Below are 21661 nucleotides of genomic sequence, written 5' to 3' on the forward strand. Positions count from 1 at the left end.
TCCTGCTCAGGATTTTGAGACAATCCTGCTCATGATTCTGAGACAATCCTAGTCAGGATTCTGAGAGAATCCTGCTCAGAATTCTGTGAAAATTTTGCTCAGGATTCTGAGAGAATTCTGCTCAGGTTTCTGAGAGAATCCTGCTAAAGATTTTGGGAAAATCTTGCTCAGGTTTCTGTAAGAATTCTGCTCAGGATTTTGGGAGAATCCTGCTCAGGTTTCTGAGAGAATCCTGCTCAGGATTCTGAGAGACTCCTGCTCAAAATTTTGAGAGAATTCTGCTCTCAAGATTCTGATAGAATTCTTCGCAGGATTCTGAGAGAATCCTTCTCAGGATTCTGAGAGAATCCTTCTCAGGATTCTGAGAGAATCCTGCTCAAAATTTTGAGAGAATTCTGCTCTCAAGATTCTGATAGAATTCTTCGCAGGATTCTGAGAGAATCCTTCCCAGGATTCTGAAAGAATCCTGCTCATATTTCTGAGAGAATCCTGCTCAGGATTTCAACCCTAAGCATGATTGTTTCAGAATCCTTAATAATCCTAAGAATCATTGGCAGAATTGTGTCATAATCCTGAGAAGAATTCTTACAAAATCCCGGGCAGCATTCTATCAGAATCCTGAGCTGGATTATTTTGTTTCAAAATTTTTGATGTTATATAATTATATCAGTTTTGATAAAAACTGTTCTAGTTTTGATCAGCTGCTTCAGTTTGAATACCAATTTTAATGTGCGTGTAGACTTCATTTAATTGTTTCCAAATGTTTTTTTAATATTCTTAATTGAGAAAAAAAAAAACAGTTCGGAGAACGAAAACTCTTCAAATCTTTTTCATCTGATTCATTATTTCACTAACTCGTCCAGAATCTTTCCTCGCAAAGTTTGTTTCATCTTCCCGTAAGGGTCATCGTAAACTAATTGTGGAAGCTCCTGAACCGACTTACTAAGTAAAGTTCATCCAGTGTATTTGCTCACAATGTAACCATCTTTGAACTCACCTACGAAGCGGCAATCGAATGAGCTTCCAGTGCACCATAAATTGGCCGAGGAGCGGGTTCGAACAATGGCACCCTTCCCAGCAAACCATCCGCAAGTTTTATTTCTCCAGAAGAAACTCCCCATACTTCAGAACAGAGCAGCTTGGAAGCCTCCAAGTCCAAGTCGTTCACGAGCATCATCAGCAGAGAGCTCCCTACTAGCCCATAAACAAAATATATGCCAACCTTCAAGTGGCAGCCGGGCAGGCATACTCAAATGGCAGCCAAATTAACGAACATTGAAAGAAGATGAACTTTTCAAAAAGTGATCAATAAAATGGTGAGACATAGGCAATAGCTTCAACAATTTGTTTCGAATTATTGCCTTAGCTGTTTATGATAAGTGATAGTTATTTTTTTTCCTATAGCATGATAATATTTTTCCCAAACTCAAATAGAGAGAGAAGAAAGCAGCACCGAGCATAACGGTCTATGGCGGGGCAAAAGTTTAAATCGATTTTTCCCAGTGGGTCGGTTGGTCCATGAGTGCAGTTGGTGGGCCTGAAGTAACGAAGAAACAACAATAAGCAACGCACGACTTGACCTCTGCTTCAGCAGTAAAGAATGGGGCTGGCTGCTTCTGCTCAAGATGGGGCAGTTCTTCAAGATGCTTTTATCGGATTAGGTTACCTAAAGGGGTGGAAGTGCTTTTCTTGGGGGGTGAAATGATGTTTTTTGACGGAAGACCACTATGAAATCTGGTTAAGTCTGCTATATTTGCATATCAACGTCAAATAACGAGTCAGAAAAGTGGCTACATTCCATTAAAAATCACATGATATGACCGAAACAAAATTTTAAAACCTTATTCAAACATTCTTAAAACCAAACGTAAACGCATTTCCCCGAGATTTCTGTTTTCAATCACTCCAGATCGAATAGTTTCGATGACCGGTCCCATCGAGCGTACTCGAATGAGCTTTGAAAAAAAGGGGCCGGTTCTCTTGCAGCCCGAAAGAAATAAAATGAAATAATAAAAATCCAAGCTTCTAGGGGAAACGTTTAGCAGGACCAGCACTGGCTTTGTTGGAGGACGGGGAGTTTCAGATCCGAGGAAAGAGAACCAATAAAATGATATCGAGAAAGCAGCCCATGTTTCGCCTGCTTGGAACGGCTTGTTCCCAGAGCGTATAAAAATTGACTATTTTTTTTTTCGCTGATCAATAGGGTGCGGTTTGTTTTTCGAAGTTATCATAATCAAAAGTGTGTGTTCTCTTCTGAATTTAAATCACCCATGGATAATAGGGGCCCAGATAGCCGTAGCGGTAAACGCGCAGATATTCAGCAAGACCATGCTGAGGGTCGTGGGTTCGAATCCCGCTGGTCGAGGATCTTTTCGTAAAGGAAATTTTCTCGATTCCCAGGGCATAGAAGTATCTTCGTACCTGCCACACGATATACATATGCAAAAATGGTCAATCGGCAAAGAAAGCTCTCAGTTAATAACTGTGGAAGTGCTCATAAGAACACTTATCTGAGAAGCAGGCTTTGTCCCAGTTGGGACGTAACGCCAGAGAAAAGAAGAAGAAGAATGGATAATACGAGCGCCATTTTGTATATGAGTTCAATATGATGCCATAAACACAGAATCAAAGGGGCGCAATCTCAATTATGTAATAAAAATTCGTCAAAGGAACTGGTCGGAAAAAATATCATAATTTTTGAATCATAGGAGCGCAGTTCTCATTTCTTGACCATATTCTGTTGTGCATTGAACGGTGATAGAACCCTTTTGAGATGTCGGTTCCAGAATTATGAGGGCTCAATTTTCATTATACGATCCTATTCAATTAGAATAGGTGGGCGGAAAATTTGTCACGGTTCCTAAATAAAAAGAGTGCAATTTACATATTATAAAATCCTTATGAGATGTGAATGAACAATTTGAAACAATATCTGAACTATGGGGCGCAATTGCTTAATATTTTTAAATAAGGAGGTGGGTGGAGAACTCTGAGTGGTGGATAAAAATAAGGTCAGAATTTTAGAATTATTTGGGCGCATTTTCCATAATATGATTAAAATTTAAAAGGCGAAGCGGGTGGATAATAGTAATAATTCGGGAATCGAAATGGCGCGATTGGAATTAGATGATATAATCGAATGAGATGGGCGTAAAAATTGCCACAAATGAAAAAATATGCCATAGTTCCTGAAAAAAAGGGGCGCAATATTCGTTAGATTCTATTTTATAATAAGGTGGTGAGCGGAAAAATTGTTATAATTCCTGAGTAAAAGGGGCGCAATTTTCATTAGTTTGTTTCATAAAATTATTTAATGAAGAGGTGCACGTCAAAACTTGTAATAATACCTGGAGCATAGGGGAGACATTTTGTATATGAAATAGAATAAAAGGTCATAAATAGAGATTCAAAAGGGCGCAATTTTCATTATATTATACAAGGTGGGCAAACAATATGTCATAAGGCTGATACAAATATTAAATTTATTTTATGTCCGAGACAACTTGGAAGGTACGAGGGGGGGGATAAAAATAAATAAGGAACAAAAAAATAAATAAGAAAAAAAAAGTTATATTTTCGAATCTTTATTTTCAACGATAGTTGTTAAACTTTTTTCAAACGTCCTCTGGATAATTATTTTACTTGTTTTTTACTTTAAAAATTGAAAAAATCTAACTGATGTCAAAAAAATGATGAAGCTTTTTTTTTTCTCCCCTTCAAAATTTTCGGATTTTTGAAGGGGGGGGGGTGACATAAAAGAAAATTAATATTTGTATCAGCCTAATTACTGAATTACAGGAGCGCAGTTCTCATTCAATGATAGTATTCTGTAGTGCAGTGGAAGGAACGCAATCTTCATTACAAAAGAAGTACCCTTGTGAGAAATGAGTGAAATAAAACTTCTGAATTCCGTAATCCTAGGGGCGCAATTTTCCTTGCATAATTCTATACAATTAATAGCTGAGAGGGACTTATTTTCATAATGTCTAGATCATGAGGGAGCTATGTTAATTACATTGTAGAACCTTCTAAGGAAATAAATTTCAGAATAATTATAGAACCATAAGGACTAAATTTTCATTATACGATATCATTCAATACGGATAGGTGAGCGGAAAAATTCACGCAACAACTGAACAATGAGGGCGCAATTTTTATTACATGATAGAACCCTTATGAGAAGTGAATGAACAATTTGAATCCAACAAAATAATTCCGGTACTATGCTGCCTTATGGGGTGCACTTTTCATGAAGGTGGCCGAATAATTTTGTGTAGAAGATAGAAAAAAATGACAGATTTCCAGAATCACAAGGGCGCAGTTTCTTTTATATAATCAGAATTTGAAGGATCAAGCTTCGCTGAAAAAAAGTTATAATTCCCGAATTAATGATGCACAATTTTCATTAGATGATTTTGCTCAATAAGTGGAGATGGGCGGAAAAATTGCCACACATCAAGAATTATAGGGGCGCAATTGTTTCATGGTAACACCCTATTAAATAAGGTAGGTTTTTTCTTGCATTTTCTTGTATAATTGGGGCGAAATTTATATTATAGAAAAACATTTTCGAACGTTAAATTAAAAAAAAATGTCATAATTGCTAAGGCATAGTGGCACAATTTCCATAAGATGATATTATACGTAGAGTAGGTGGGCGGAGAAATTATAATTATTCCTGGGTATTTAGGGTATATTACTCAATAAGGAAGTGGGCAAAATATTTCTGAAATTCCGGGATCAAATGGGCGCAATTTTTCTTAAATGATTATAAACTTTTGAGCAGTCGATAAATTTAAAAAATAATTACTTAATCATAGGGGTGCATTTTTCGTGAGAGAACACTTTGAGTAGTGGATGGAAAAATGCTCATTATTCATAAATTATAAGGACGTTATTTTCATTACATGATATTATTCTCCGACGTTTAAGGTTGAAAGTTTTAGGTTGAGCTTTGATCGAAGAGACCCACCAATTCATTACATGACTTTACTCATTTTGGAGGTTGACGAAAACATCATAAGGGCGCTATTTGCAGTACATTATTCCTATAGGTATTTCGTGGATGTTTTGCATGGGTGGTGCTCTAAAGTGCTATTTACTCAATGAGTAACTTGAAGTAACCATCAAGACAGCTCTGGGAGAAACGTCCTTTCTTCCATTCTTGCCACGTTTAGTGACAGTTTCAAATCCCACTTTTTTGAAAGGAAATTGTGTATTCAGAGATTCATCCTTCCTTTTGTTTGTAGTTGCAACCACGTTTAGTGAATAAACGAAAGAAGACGAAACCTCCCAAGAGGGTTTTTCCCAAGACGGTGTCCAAGAAGGATTACCACCGCTAGCTTTCGCCAACGGGTCCAACTAAAAATCCAAGGCACGTAATAAGGATCGTAAAGGGATCAATAGTAGAAAAATAGTACTGAAAATTACTGTTTAAGCCTTAAACTTGGAGGCTTCTCGAATTCAGAAGAATATACGAAATTTTTGTTCTGAGAGCATTCAAAAAAAGCCTCACCCTACTGATCATCCCGCAGAGGTTAGGAAGAATGGAAGTTGGGTAAGAAGAGCTTTGAAATTGGTTTTGGGCCTGAAAAGTTTCGTTCGGAAGAAAGGGGCATGCCGTTCGGAGTCAACAGCAGTTGCTGCAGTAGTTTCTGAAGTTGGCTGTTTTATTACCTTGTATAGGGGTGTTTGCAGCGAGTGTGGGGTCTGTTGCCGATTATGCCGGCTGGTTAGGTAATGGAAAAACGGAATCGAAACTATGTGTGTTTGACAATGTTGCTGTGCATTGGGCCGGAGTGTAGATTTAGAAAAGCTGCTTTAGTCGACATGCTTTAATTTATTGTGCTATCCAAAATGAACTCTAGATCTCTAGGGGTTCTCAAGGAGATGACAATGAAGAACCAAAAGAATTTCTTGGTTTTAAAAAATCTACCAGAGGATCTCAAAACATCCAAAAAGCTTTTGAGGTACTTAAGGATTTTTAAGCATTTTCAAGAAATTTTAAGAATTCCAGGTGTTCTTGAAGTGCTTCATGGGATATCAATGTCTTTTTTTTTTAATTTACAAAAGCCATTAGGAAAGATTCAGTTCTTAAGAGGATTCGTATCTCTCGGAATCCTAAGCAGGATTTTCTCGGAATCTTGAGCAGGATTCTCTTAGAATCCTTAACAAGATTCTCTCAGAATCCAGAATATGATTGTCTCAAAATCCTGAAAAAAATTATCTTAGAATCATAAACAGGATTCTCTTTGCATCCTAAGCAGGATTCTTTCAGAATACTGAACAGGATTCTCTCATAATCCTGAACAGTATTCTCTCATAATACTGAACAGGATTCTTCTAAGAAGCTTGTGCAGAAATCATTCAGTTAACTAAACAGGAATCTCTTCAAGTTCCTTAGCAGGATTCTTTTCAAATTTCTGAGCATAATAATCTTCTGAATCCTAAGCAAGATTCTCTTCAGAATCCTGAGAAGGATTTTCTTCAGAATCCTGAGAAGGATTCTCTTAAGAATCCTTAGCAGGATTCTCTTCAGAATCCTGAGCAGGATTCTCTCCAGAATATAGAGCAGGATTCTCTCCAGAATCCTGAGCAGGATTCTCTCCAGAATCCTGAGCAGGATTCTCTCCAGAATCCTGAGCAGGATTCTCTTCAGAATACTGAGCAGGATTCTGTACTGAATCCTGAGCAGGATTCTGTTCAGAATCCTGAGCAGAATTCTGTTCAGTAGGATTCTGTTCAGAATACTGAGCAATATTCTTCAAAATCCTGAGCATGATTCTCTCAGAATCCTGAGCAGGATTCACTCAGAATCCTGAGCAGGCTTCTCTTAGAATCCTGAGCAGAATTATCTTCTGAATCCTAAACAGCTTTCTTTTCAGATTCCTAAACAGCTTTCTCCTCAGATTCCTAAACTGAAGAGAATCAGAATCCCGAACAGCATTCTCCTCGGAATCTTGAGCATGATTCTTTTCAGAATCCTGAGCAGAATTTTCTCAGAAACCTGAGCAATTTTTTTCAATATTCTGAACAGAATTCTCTTCAGAATCCCGAGCACAAATCTCTTTAGAGTCCTGACCAGGATTCTCTAAGAATTCTGAGCTGGATTCTCTAATAATCCAGAGCATGGTATACTCAGAATTATGAGCAGGATTATCTCAAAATCCTGAACAGGATTCTTTCAGAATCCTGAGTAGGATTTTCTCAAAATTTTGAGTAGGATTCTCTCAGAATCCTGAGTAGGATTCTCTCAGAATCCTGAGTAGGATTCCCTCAGTATCCTGAGAAGGATTCTCTCAGATTCCGGAGCACGAATTGCACAGAATTCAGAGCAGGATTCTCTCACAATCCTGAGCGGGATTCTCTCATAATCCTTAAGCTCGCTGAATCCTTAGCAGCATTCTCTATGAATTCTAGGCAGAATTCTACATGCATCCTGACTAGCATTCTCTAAGAAACCTTAGCAAGATTTTCTCAGAATAGTAAGCAGGATTCTTCAAGAATCCAGAGCAGGCTACTATCAGAATTCTGAGCAGGATTATCTCAAAATCCTGAATAGGATTCTCTCAAAACTCTGAGTAGGATTCTTTCAGAATCCTGAAAAGGATTCTCTCAGAATCCTGAATAGGATTCTCTCAAAATTCTGTTCAAGATTCTCTCAGAATCCAAAACACGATTCTCTGGGAGTCATAAGCAGGATTCTTTCAGAATCCTGAACATAATTCCCTCAGAATCCTGTTCAGAATTATTCTTTCAAAATCCTTAGCCGGATTCTCTAATAATCCTGAGCAGGATTCTCTAAAGAATCCTGAGAAGGCTTCTCCCTGAATCTTGAGCAGGATTCTCCCAGAACCCTGAACAGGATTCTCTCGGAATCCTGAGCATGATTTTTCAAGAATCCTGAGCAGGATTCTCTCAGAACTCTGAGTAAGATTCAGTCAGAATCCTGAGCAGAATTCTCTCATAACCCTTAGCAGGAATCTCTAAGAGTCCTGAGTAGAATTCTCTCCAGAATCCTGAGCAGAATTTTCCTCAGAATCTTGTGCAGGATTATTTCCAGAATCCTTTGCAGGATTTTCCCAAAAAAAAAAAACTGATAAAGATTCTTTACAGAATTCTGAGCTGGATTCTCTTTGTATCATGAGCAAGATTCTTATCGCAATTCTCATTAGAATCCTTAAAACGATTCTCTCAGAATCCTGAGCATAATTCTCTCCGAATCCTGGGGAATATTCTCTCACAACCCTGAGCAGGGTTTTCTTCAGCATCCTGTGTAGGATTCCTTTTAGAATCCTGAGAAGAATTCTTTCAAAATCTAGAAAAAAAATCAGATATTGTTTAGAATCCTGAGCAGGATTCTATTCAGAATTACAATCAGGATTCTCTTCAGAATCATAAGCTGGATTCTCTCAGAATCCTGAGCAGGATGCTCTCAGAATGTTGAGCAGGATTCTCTCAGAATCCTTATCAGGATTCTCTCAGAATCCTTAGAAGGATTTTGACAGAATCCTAAGCAGGATTTTGACAGAATCCTAATCAAGATTCTCTCTAGAATTTTGAGCAGGATTCTCTTCAGAATCCTGAGCAGGATTGTCTACAGAATCATGAGCAGGATTATCTTCAGAATCCCGAGCAGGACTTTTTTCGGAGTCTTGAGCAGGATTCTTTTCAGAATCCTGAGCAAGATTCTTTTCAGAATTCTGAGCAAGTTTCTTTTCAGAATCCTAAGCAGGCTTTCTTAAGAATCCTGAGAAGGATTCTCTTTAGAATCCTGAGAAGTATTCTCTTAGAATCCGAAGCATGATTCTCTCAGAATCAAAAGCAGGATTCTCTCAAAATCCTAAACAGGATTCTCTCCAGAATTTTGGGCAGGATTCTCTTCAGACTTCTGAGCAGAATCCTGAGCAGGCTTATCTTTAGAATCCTGAGCAGGATTCTCTTCAGAATCCTGAACAGGATTTTCTTCAGAATCCTGAACAGGATTCTCTTCAGAATCCTGAACAGGATTCTCTTCAGAATCCTGAACAGGATTCTCTTCAGAATCCTGAACAGGATTCTCTTCAGAATCCTGAACAGGATTCTCTTCAGAATCCTGAACAGGATTCTCTTCAGAATCCTGAACAGGATTCTCTTCAGAATCCTGAACAGGATTCTCTTCAGAATCCTGAACAGGATTCTCTTCAGAATCCTGAACAGGATTTTCTTCAGAATCCTGAACAGGATTCTCTTCAGAATCCTGAACAGGATTCTCTTCAGAATCCTAAGCAGGATTCTCTTCAGAATCCTAAGCAGGATTCTCTTCAGAATCCTAAGCAGGATTCTCTTCAGAATCCTAAGCAGGATTCTCTTCAGAATCCTAAGCAGGATTCTCTTCAGAATCCTAAGCAGGATTCTCTTCAGAATCCTAAGCAGGATTCTCTCGAGGATTTGGAGATGGATTCTTTTCAGAATCCTGAGCAGAATTCTGTGCAAAATCCTGTGCAGAATTCTCTTCAGAATCCTGAGCAGGATTTTCTTCAGAATCCTGAGCAGAATTCTCTTTACAACGCTGAGCTGGATTGTCTGCATAGTTCTCTCCAGACTCTTGTGCGGGATTTTCTCCAGAATGCTGTGCAGGATTTTCTCCATTTGAGAAAGAATTAAGAAAAGAGAGGAAGTGGAAAAGATCGCGTTCTGGGAAGTGAGATATCAGGTAGAATTATTGAAAGTAATAGCAGTTATCGATTTCAGAATATTTGTTCAGAACAGTTTGTACATGTACAGAGTGATTCGGAAAGCCCAAGCAAGACGGTTCATTTTCGGGACGCCGAGAAGTTTTACGGTTCTCGTTGTGTGAGGGCGAAAAGATATCCGTGGATTACCAACTGGTAAGCTCGTTTCATGACAGCGTTAATTTTATGTAATATTCAAACAACTTTCCCGTGTTGATTGTGGAGATGCAGAGGTATTATCCGTCTCTATAAGCAACAATCAATACACTCTAACATTCCTTCCCCATCCCAACTGACTCACAGTGACCTAAAGCTGGCCAAAAGTCAAACAATTGAAATTCCTTCTTGAATATTTTTTCTTGATTTATTCATCATTGAATAACAGTTCCCCAAAGTTTCAGATCGATCGATGTACATTTCGATTTTTCACAGCATGTGACCTGGAGAGATGACTTTTTTGAATTTTTCAAATTTTGTGAAGGTTGTTCCATAGAAATTGCAGTTTCTGTACTAAATCATGACCTTTCTCAAACCTTTCTCAACCGGTCCCATTCGAAAGAATATACCTTAGGCTTTGTTTAGAAGATATTTCAAACCATATTTGACATGTTTACCATTTGAGAATGTCAAGAAGTGTATAACATAGAGCTCCTTAAAAATAGGATTTTTTTCAAAGGTAGTGCAAGACATCTGGGAAACGCTCTAATATGATCATTTACTCCTCAATGTGTGGCAAATAAACCATAGTATTCGATGTACTATCTTGCGCTTTTTTGCGCCAAGATAAGAAAATTATATTTTTAGTTACACTACGATTCAGTCCATTAGACCAGCATACTTGATATAAATATCGCATTTTTTACCTTTATAAGCTCCCGAATAGATTCAAAAACCACCTCGAGCTTGCCCACGATATTTTACTTCAAATTGGCATCAAAATAATGACGTTTCATTTGATTTTGATTTGGATACAGATTTCATTGATTGAATTACAAAAATGTGCTTTTAAACAAATTCTGTCAAATGTACCGGAAATATCGATTTTCTGTTTCAGCGACTAATTCCATCAAATTACCTCTAAAAATCATGTTTTGTTAAATAATTAGTATTTTTGAACGTTTTGAGTGAGAATTGTACTTTTGGCCAGCAATTGTACGGGATGCGGCCACTGTGTGACCGGCGTCGTTATTGATGAATAATATTGGATCTGCTAAAATTACTCTTCGAGAATAAGTGGAAACTCCCATCTCTTATTCGTTTGGATCTTAGTGCAATTCTTACCAGTTCCAATCAATCACGGAGTAGCAACCATTGACATGTACAGTCAGTCTATGCTATGCTTTGCTAGAACAGTTTGTACATGCACAAGATTCTTCCATATTCATAAATAGAGGTATCAGTTCGGTCCAGTACAAAATGCAGAAAATCTCACATTTTCATCTGCAAACACTCAACAATTCACACCGTTGGAACTCACCTTAATGTCCCGGGGTTGTCGCATCTCCTGCCTCCTTGGGGAGACCCCCGGCTGATCGGAGTACACCAGATTGCGCACCGAGCCTCGGAATCGTGGCTCGAAGATAACGCTGGGCAATGCCAGCAGGGCCAGCTTGGAGTTGTACCTGAAAAAAAAAATCCAAACGTTATAAAAAGAATTTCTAATGGCAGGAGGTGTTTTATGATGTACGTGCGGAATTTGTCCGTCTTTGAATCAGAGACCGACACTCTATATTGGCCGCGGGTGCCTCAGTGCTTTATGAAAATTTATTTTTATTGTTCAGTGGTGTCGAAGAAATCCGATCATCAGTATTTAACAAGATTATAACAACCTGAAATTTTTAATTTAAAGTTTGTTGCAAGGGAATGTGTTATACAATTAGCTTAGATGTTAAAATAACGAAAAAATATATAAAAACAATTATACTGGTTTCACAATTATTACTAACTAGTGGTTCCGGCAACCTTCGTCTCACAATCGAGTAGGTCATTGAAAAACGCCATGAAACGACCCGTTTGAAACGATAGTTCCTTTCACTTTTTCAACCTTCCCGGTGAATATCCTCATCTTTTTATACGCACAAACACATCGAAGCATTTCAAGAACTATGAAAGAATTTTCAAAATCCGATAGCCCGAGCAATTTTTATAAAATTTGTTTTAAACTATATATAAAAAAGCCAATAACAAATTATACGAATATTGATAATAAATAAATAATAATTAAATGGGTGATTTATTTTTGTTATGCATCTCTGATCGGGAAGGTTGTGGAGGTCACTCGGTAAGACAACGCGTCATTGGAGGCTGAATTTTTCATGTGAATGAAGTTTCTTTCTTCGAGAGACAAAGCCCTCCCTGAGAACGGAAGCTTGAAAATCTTCATGATGATAACGTTGGAGAATTTCCGGCAATGGCACAAGAATTCAAGTCGTGTGCCAGCCGTGTGACAAGTGGCAGAATGGTTGACTCGATGTCATAAAGCATTTGTCATGGGAATCCCCCGGAATTTTGTTTTCCGCCTTTTTTCGGTTCGTCAAATCAGCGGTGGAGCTGAGGTGGGTGGTAATGGAAAATGAAATTTCCCCAAAGTGAGCACTCCATGCTTCAATCTAAATTTACTCGGAGATATTATTGCGTAGGAATTTGTGATGGCACGTGGTGTCAAATATTATTGTGCTGTGAAATTGATGGTTTATTTCTTGTGCTGTGTTTTAGGCTAGATAACGTGCCAATATAATAGTTTTGATTTGCAGCTGTAGTTATTAATGCATTCAATAAACGTTTGACCCGACCTAAAAACGAGAATACGAGATTAGTGTCGAAATTTTGTCGTAAAAATAAAACGAGACCACGGCAACAAAATTATACAAAAATGATCCGTTTCTTCTCCCGCACTAAAAGCAATCGCTAATTAGCCATGCAAAGCCCGAACAAACACACACTTTATCGAGGGTAGCCTTCTTTTTTAACGATCGATTCTATTTTCACCAATCAATCGGGCCCACGAATCGACGGGAACCAATAAGCCGTCTAATGATTTCATTCCAAAATTCACAGCAATCTGACCTTTCGGAAGAGTGCCAGGCGGCGATCCTTATCGGCCTCTTTGGTCGTTAGATCACAGATAGACGGACGTAACACTGATGATTTTTCCATCGAGTTCATATCTCACAACTACAGGCGCGAACATCGTTTTTCTTCGTGTGTGACGTTTTACACTACTGTCATCTGCATGTCTTGTTGTACAAATCAGTATTTCTTGCAACAAGCTCACCTGATGATGATAGTGTGAATGATTTTAAAGGAATTTATTCCAAGTGTTAAGTCTATTTGGCCGTGGCTCGACTATGTGTAGGTAACTAAAGGAAAACTCTCACGCCACTCGCTGACGCGTTCGAGAGTGCCCATAATCATCATCGATACACCGAAACTGGGAAATCCGTTTTCCAAAGGCGAAAGAAAAACGATCCGAAAAATAATCCGTTCTAATCCATTACCGGGAGCGCCATGATTCGAAGTCCTCCGTTGCATAGTGTTTCATTTTTCGCTGATTTCGTGGTCGAAATAGAAAAGCTCCTGAATAGTCGATTTTATCAAAACAAAAGTTTATTCAGAGAAGTGCTTTGTATGAGCATGAGCTCGTAGTTGCTACCAGAACAATCAAAATTGCACAAGTAACCAACAGAACGAGCCTGGGAGGAGATTACTAACTTCAGTGTATGACTTCGAGAATTCCAAACATAACAGAGCCAATAACGGTGTCACCCGCGTCCTTACGGTCATGGTTGCCATGGTAAGGAGTTTTTGTTAGTAGGTTGGATTCAAATGCGTCAAAATCTGGATTCACATTGGTAGGCTATGCGATTTATGTAACCTCAATTCAAAGAGTCATCTATTGAAATAAATGAAAACTGAATCTCATTATTCTTGAGAGTGCAAGGAATATGATATAGTTTTAATAGATAGCCCTTTATAAATATGTAAGAAAAACGTCGGCGCTCTCAGTATAACTTCTTCATCTTCTTCTTCTTCATCTTGTCATTGACGTCCTCACTGGGACAGAGCCTGCTGCTCAGCTTAATGTTCTTATAAGCAGTTCCATATTTATTAAATGAGAGATTTGTTTGCCAAAGTTGCTATTTTCGCATTCGTATTATTATTATTTTATTTTATTTTATTATTTTTATTATTTGCTAGTCAGTATAAGTTATTTGCTGTAATTACTAAAACATAAATGTCAATATGTTAAATTTGTTATATATGTAGAGAATGAGTAAGAATATGTCGACACTTGCAGTGACGAACTTATAAATGTTTTTTAATAAATGTTAAAACCATTATCACAAAAAAGATGTGTGTTTACATAAACAATTTATTTGAAATAAAAGCATAAAACAAGCTCACCAATTGATAGGACAGTTGCCAATCATTTTCTTAAATAAAAAAGACACGGACGCCGTCTTCATCCATTTAGCTGCACAGACTGTAACTAAACACTAGACAACAGACAAGCATGCTCCAGTGGCACAGCCGAGAAACATTCCTTACGAAAAGTTCAATGGCTGAAGCGGGAATCGAACCCACACCCCATGACACAATGCGCTTAAATACCTGACGACACTAACCGCACGGCCAAGAGGCCCACAATTATTTTCAATTCCGTTACCAGCACTGCCACGCAAAACGCGAGAACCGAAAAAAAAACCACTCTGGGATAACTTCATTTGCTTGGGCTTCCGAAGCACACTGTCCGTAGAACGCAAAAACCGAAACACAGTCAGGTCTCCCAATAGACACATGGTTGGGGGGCGTTATGGGAGCTTATGGGATTTCATCACTTTGGCACTTTGGGATGCAAAATGCAAAATTATGTATCATATGATATCTCTAGATCCTGATGTTTTGGAAGGTTGGTGTCTTCGGAAGGGTTGTTCAGTAGCTGAAGGGCTGACATGCGCTGGTCGTTCTGATACGGAATTACGCCACCAGGCGGCGCTACTGGGCATGGATTTTTTGTTTTGGGCATAGCAAAGTAGCCTGACCATTTAGAAAGATGGCGTATTCGGCAAAATTGTTCAGCAGCACAAGGGCTAACATTATTTGAACCGAAAGTTTCGAAATTTTGCCACTAGACGGTGCTAGTGAGCATGGAATTTTCACTTGTTTTTAATTAATTATGATTCGTGGTTTACGGCTAACCAGCCGAGTGGAAGTTTATAACTACCGAAAAACTAAATATTACATATATTTTGAAATTGGATTAAATGGACGAATTGATGTGAAACTTGCGAGAAAGTTTCACGTCTTCTCGGTGATATAAATGCTGTTCGGATTTGGATCACCCTATCGCAAACGAATTCTCAAAGCAGTGCTAGCTTGTTTACGCAACAGCTTGAAACTATATTTATTTATACGAGTAAAAACAGGACGAAACAAAAAACGGTAATTAATTATTTCTTTTTACGTTGATATCTTATCTATTACTCACATTTTATAGTTTTCTGATTATTTTGCTCCTGTTACTGGTATGGCGGCTTCTTGGGTGCTCTTCAATCCTAAATGAGATTTTCGCGATGTAATAAATAATGATTTCACATCGATTTACTTCGCACTTTCTCACCTTCGGGAACTCGAATTAGTTTCCCACAATCTCCATACACTTCCCAGCACAAAAACTAAGCTCTATACTGCCTAATTCACTCGACTTTTACTGCCTCAAAATTCTGTAACTTCCCTCGCAAAAAGGTATCACTTTCCTCTCCCTTCACAATTGAATTATTTTGGGGATTCCTGTGAAATCTCAACAGCTGAACAGTTCGGTAAAATAAATTAACGGAGTATGATAAATTTTTACAGTATTCCGTAAAAAATCACCGGAATCCGTTAAATTCCGACGAAGTTATGGTGTTTTATTTCACCCGAACTGTTCAGCTGCTGAGATTACGGTGAAATTCACCGTAAGAGCTTAGTGTGTATGTTGACCATTTTGTTTTGTTGATATTTGCGCTTGTTGATGTTTATGTCAGTGTATGTATTTTTATTAATGTTTACATACCTCTCTCGTTCTTATACACTGTAAGCTCAAAGTACCCTTTAAAGGGTAAAAAAGTACCCTCTTTGAGAGAAACTAGTTTTACTCATAAAAAGAGTAAAGGGCCTTTACTCATTAAAGAGTAAACGGCTTATACGTCAGATCAACGAGTAAATTTTACCCACTATGACAAACTCATTAATCGAGAAACAGAGTAAAATTTACTTTCTTTCATATTTGAAAATTTAAGTTATTTTTATATTTATTTTCGTAGAATAATGAACACTAGACTCTTATTATTATAAACACATTTTATTCAACAATATATTAACGTTGGTGAGATGCGGAAGAACCATTATATTAACGCTGATTTGCCGGTCTGGAAAATAAGGATGAAGCGACTGGAGGGACAGCTCGGCAGCAAAAGTATCCTGTAAAATTTGTGTATGTTTATGTGCACAACATACTCAACTGACAGTTCCTACGCCACCGGGGGTTCGCAGCCAGATACGCAACCGTGATGCCGCCGCAGGGTTGTGAGCGGCGGTGCGAACAAATGCATTGCATATGAATAGAAAGCGTTGTGTTTGGATGGGCTTCTAGTTGTTCCGTAAGAGGTGTGTTTTGCGAATGAGGACCACGTAATTATTGAGCTGAAATCGAATTCAGGTTAACTTCTGCGTCCATGAGTCTTCTCGTGGCGTAGGGGTAATGCGCCCTATTTAGTGAAAAGGGAGTCGTGAGTTCGATTCTCACCAAGAAGACGTGAAACTTTTTCGCAAATTCTGCATCAGTTTTTCCATTTAATCCAATTGCAAAATATATGTAATGTTTAGTTTTTCGGTACATGGAATTTTTTTTTTTAGATTTCTTTGGAGCCTTATCACCTAAAAAGATTGCTTTTTCGGCAAAGTTGTTCAGTAGCTACAGGACTATTATTTTTGTAGCCAAGAGAATGAATATAATGCCACCAGGTGGCACTAGTTGAAAAACTGATTTTGCAGAAACACGAAAAACTAAATGCATGGTATGTTTCGGAAATAACTATAAAAATAAAACAACAATTCAATTTAAAAACGAAAAACTTCAAAATTCAACACGACAAATTGGTAAAGTTCGTGGCTCTCAATCAGAATGTTTTTTATTTGAATGAAGGTGCCGGTAGAGGGGTTAATGAAGGCTTAATTGAGACATATAGAATATCTGTGACTTTCATACTAGACAGGTACAAAATTTCACTCGAAATACGCCAATATGGAAAGCATACAAAATGTAGAAAACATAATGAAAATTCTGCGAACAAACTTTGATGATAAAATCAACGGTTTAGGAGCTATTCCATTTCAACCACGAAATCAGCAAAACAGAAACACTGTGCATAGACCTGTCTGCGTTCCCCGAGCGAGCTCTTCTACCGCTTCATCCGATGTTAATCAAATCCAACAAATCACCGTCGGAAATAAATCCTCCTTTAAAAACGACCCTTTCTACCCATTACCCGCAAATCGGATCCGGAAAGGGGGAGGGGGATAAGCTTGAAGAATGGTGGCCAAATGCGATGAATCATGATGTAAGCACTCCGAAGCGCTATGGGATGCCTTTCTAATGGGCGCCCAACGATGTTTACGCACTCAGCATCCGGATTCCTTCGGAAGGAATCAAAGTCTACTGTAGAGAAATATTATTTATATTTACTTTGCGTCACCGATTATCGACGGTATCCATTTCACACGACCAATCATGCATGACTTCAGAAGGGGAATCTTCCGGGGGAAGGGGCAGAGACTCTCAACCCGTTGAGTTTCGAAGGCTTTAGAGCTAAGCCGATTTGCAAGATTCGGAAAACTGCTGTCATCAGGCTTAGCTTGAAACGATGTTAATGTTATCATCAGGTGATGAGTGAAAAGTTTGATAAAAATCATCCTTCGATGATTTTAACTCCTTTTACAATTCCTTCAATACCGTTTTGTCTCAAATTCTGAACAAATCTCATAGTGAAAACAGTGATGATTTCAAAGGTACGAATTGATATTTTTGAAACAGTTAATTTTTGATTACTTGATTTATAAAAGAATTGATCATCAAGTGAAGAACTTTGAGCGATTTTCTTGAAAAATCGCTTTAGAAAAAACGAGTGTCGGAATATGACTATTCGTTATTTATATAAATATTGCATTGTTAAGAATTTGACAAGCATTTTCGGATTCAGGGAGCTCAAATTTACCATGTAGAGTTGTTTTGAAAACTAACAATAATGGCATTGACAAGTGATCAATTTCACCCCGAAATAAGATCCCCTGATTTTTTATTTTAGAGATATTTGTTAACACTAAAATGACATTTGTTTGAAAATTTCGGTATATGAGTCGATGAGGTTCACCTTCGTACTTGTTTTCCTGCATTTAGTTGTTTGGCATTGTTAACATTATAGAAAACAGACTAGAAAAGCCGTGAAAAATGATCAATTTCACCCGAAATTACGGTAACTAACGTCAAGATTACTATCGATGCATGTTTTATATGTGTTTCAGTCAGCTCAATTATTTTTACCGTGCAAACACCTCTTTCGTCGACTGTGCCATGTCAGGAAACTATCTACCAAACCTTTCGAAAACCGGCCGAAGGATTCTTTGTGTGTACAAACTCTGTTGCACAACAATGTGAAATTTATGATGGACCCATGGCAGCGCCTCCAGCCATCTATCTAGATTGCTTTCATATAATGGCGTACCAGTCAGTCAGTCATTCAGCCGGTCGGTTGGAAATCAGTGTCAGCACAGCCCAACTGCCGCATTGTGTAGGTGTCAAAATTTTGCTTGGCATTCGCTTTGGTGCCATTTTCACGCATCGATGGGATAATGTATTTCGGGATCCGGAAGGGTTTGGGCTTAAGGGTGACTTGTTGGAAGGATAGATGGATGTGCGATGGAATGGCACACGAAGCACGTCCGATATGTGGGCCAGTATCGATCGAATAGTATTTCCGGCAATGCATGGGAGCTTTATGGGGTTTATCAATCATACTCAAAAGCTTTTGGTTATTCTGCATTTGGAAATTTTTTTTTCCTGATATGGAACATATTTGGATTAGTTATATGCTCTAGAAATTGCTAAAACTGTCTATGGATCGTTCGAATAGAAAAGTCAAGTACAATTTTCGATAAATGTCGTCTCCTTGACAACAGCATCTTACAGCTACGAATAAAACTTTTCCAAAACCTTGGGAGTTTCGTTCTTGATTTACCAGAACCACAATCAAACGAATCCGAAACAAGTTCACTTTCCATCTTTACCAACCGGGCATTAAGAAATCAGAGGAAAGCTGAAGTAGGTGGCTTCCACTGATTTCCCCTCTGCTTTAGGAAAAACCTGCACTATAAAAAAAATCTGCATGAATAACCTCTCACACAACGAAAAAAAATGAAGAAACTTTTTTTCGTTTTGCACTTTTTTCAATTCAAAACCTTCAAAGAAAGCGGATAAAGACAAGAATCTGTCCAGTAAAAAGTACGAGAATTTCGCCAAGCCCTCTGAAAATATCCATCATGATTTGCAAGAGAATATTTTTTTCTGGATTTATAGAGATTCTTGATCAAGATTCTGGAGAGATTTTTTTTTATTATTTGAATAGAACTCTGTACAAAATTCTAGAGATAATTCTGACAGTGTTTTGACGAGAAGTTTGTTTAGGGGTCTGAGGAGAACCCTGTGCAGGATTCCAAGGAGAGTTCTTCTCAGGAATCTGGAGAGAATCCTGATCAGCAATCTGAGGAGAATCCTTCCCAGGAATTCTTTTCTAGATACCGAGGAGAATCCTTCTCAGGATTCCAAGGAGATTTTTTCTCAGGATTCTGACGAGAATCCTTCTCAGGAATCAGAGCAGAATCCTTTTTTGGATTCTGAGGAGATTCCTGCTCAGGATTCTGACTAGAATCCTTCTCAAGAATCTGAGAAGAGTCCTCCTCAGGATTCTGAGGAGAATCCTTCCCAGGAATCTGAGAAGAATCCTTGTCAGGAATCTGAGACGAATTTTTCTCAAGATCAAGGAGAATCCTTCTCAGGATTCCGAGGAGAATTTTTCTCAGGATTCTGACGAGAATCGTTCTCAGGAATTTGAGCAGAATTCTTCTCATGATTCTAAGGTGAATCCTTCTCAGAAATCAGAGCAGAATCCTTCTTAGGATTCTGAGGAGAATCCTTCTCAGGATTCTGAGGAGAATTCTGCTCATGATTCTGACTACAATCCTTCTCAGGAATCTGAGGAGAGACCTTCTCAGGATTCTGAGGAGAATCCTTCCCAGGAATCTGAGGAGAATCTTTCTCAGGATTTTGAGAAGAATTCATATTAGGATTCTGAGAAGAACTCTTCTCTCGATTCAGAGAATAATCCTTCTCAGGATTCTGAGAAAAATCCTTCTCAGGACTCTGGGAGATTCTGGATTCTGAGGTGAAATCCTGTTCAGGATTCTGCGGGGAATCCTTCTCAGAATTCAGAGAAGAATCTTTCTCAGGATTCTGAGAAGAATCCTTGTTATGATTCTGAGGAGAATACTTCTCAGGATTCAGAGGAGAATCCTGCTCAGAATTCTGAGAAGAATTCTTGTTATGATACTGTGGAGAATCCTTCTAAGAAATGTGAGCAAAATCCTTCCCTGGATTCTGAGGAGAATCCTTGTCAGGAATCTGAGGAGAATCATTCTCAGGAATCTGAAGAAAATCCTGCTCAGGATTCTGAGGAGAGTCCTTCTCAGAATTCAGAGAAAAATCTTCCTTTGGATTCTGAGGAGAATCCTTCTCAGGAATTTGAGTAGAATCCTTCTCAGGAATCTGAAAAAAATCCTGCTCAGGATTCGGAGGAGAATCCTTCTCAGAATTCAGAGAAAAGTCTTCCTCAGGATTCTGAGGAGAATCCTTCTCAGAATTGTGAGGAGAATCCTTTTTAGGATTCTGAGAAGCATACTTCTAAGGATTCTGAGAAGGATCCTTCTCAGGATTCAAAGGAGAATCCTGCTCAGAATTGTTGAGAGAATCCTTCTCAAATTTCAGAGAAGAATCTTTCTCAGGATTGTGGGAAGAATGCTTGTTATTAAACTGAGGAGAATCGTTCTTAGAAATCTGAGCAGAATCCTTCTCAGGATTCTGAGGAGAATCATTCTCAGGATTCTGGGTAGAATTCTGTTCAGGATTCTGGGAAGAATTCTTCTCAGGATTCTGAGGAGAATCTATCTCAGGATTCTGAAAAAATTCTGCTCAGAACTCTGAGGGGGATCGTTTTCAAGACTCCGAGGAGAATCCTTCCCAGGATTCTGTGAAAAATCCTCCTATGAAATGTGAGAAAAATCTTTCTCAGGACTCCGAGGAAAATTTGTCCCAGGATTCTGACGAGAATCTTTCTCAGGAATCCGAGAAGAATCCTGCTCAGGGTTCTGAGGAGAATCCTTCTCAGGATTCTGAGAAGAATCCTTTTCAGGATTATGAGAAAAACCCTTCTCAGGATTCTGAAGAAAATCCTGCTTAGAATTCTGAGGGGAATCTTTATAAAAAATTGAGAGAAGAATCTTTTTCAGGATTTTAATTTCCCAGGATTCTGACGAGAATCTTTCTCAGGAATCTGAACAGAATCCTTCTCAGGATTCTGAGGAAAATCCTTCTCAGGATTCAGACGGAAATCCTTCTCAGGAACCTGAGAAGAATCCTTCTCAGGATTCTGAGGAGAATCCTTCTCAGGATTCTGAGAAGAATCCTTTTCAAGATTCTGAGCAGAATCTTTCTCAGAATTCTGAGGAGAATCCTTTTCAGGATTATGAGAAGAATCCTTCCCAGGATTCTGAAGAAAATCCTGCTTAGGATTCTGAAGGGAATCTTTATTGTAATTGAGAGAAGAATCTTTTCCAGGATTCTAAGAAAAATCCTTGTT

The 21661-nt window shown here is 38.4% G+C and overlaps 1 protein-coding gene across 1 annotated transcript in view; it reads right to left on the bottom strand.

Moving 5' to 3' along the window:
- The window catches only part of LOC5567609 (neurexin-1), a 571360-nt gene that overhangs the window by 431177 nt on the left and 118522 nt on the right, over positions 1 to 21661 (bottom strand). Inside the window, 1 exon segment of the mRNA XM_021857706.1 lies at positions 11191 to 11335. Coding sequence (XP_021713398.1) covers positions 11191 to 11335 — 145 coding nt within the window.

The sequence above is a fragment of the Aedes aegypti genome, chromosome 1, assembly GCF_002204515.2.
Source record: "Aedes aegypti strain LVP_AGWG chromosome 1, AaegL5.0 Primary Assembly, whole genome shotgun sequence".
Classification (NCBI taxonomy): Eukaryota; Metazoa; Arthropoda; class Insecta; order Diptera; family Culicidae; genus Aedes; species Aedes aegypti.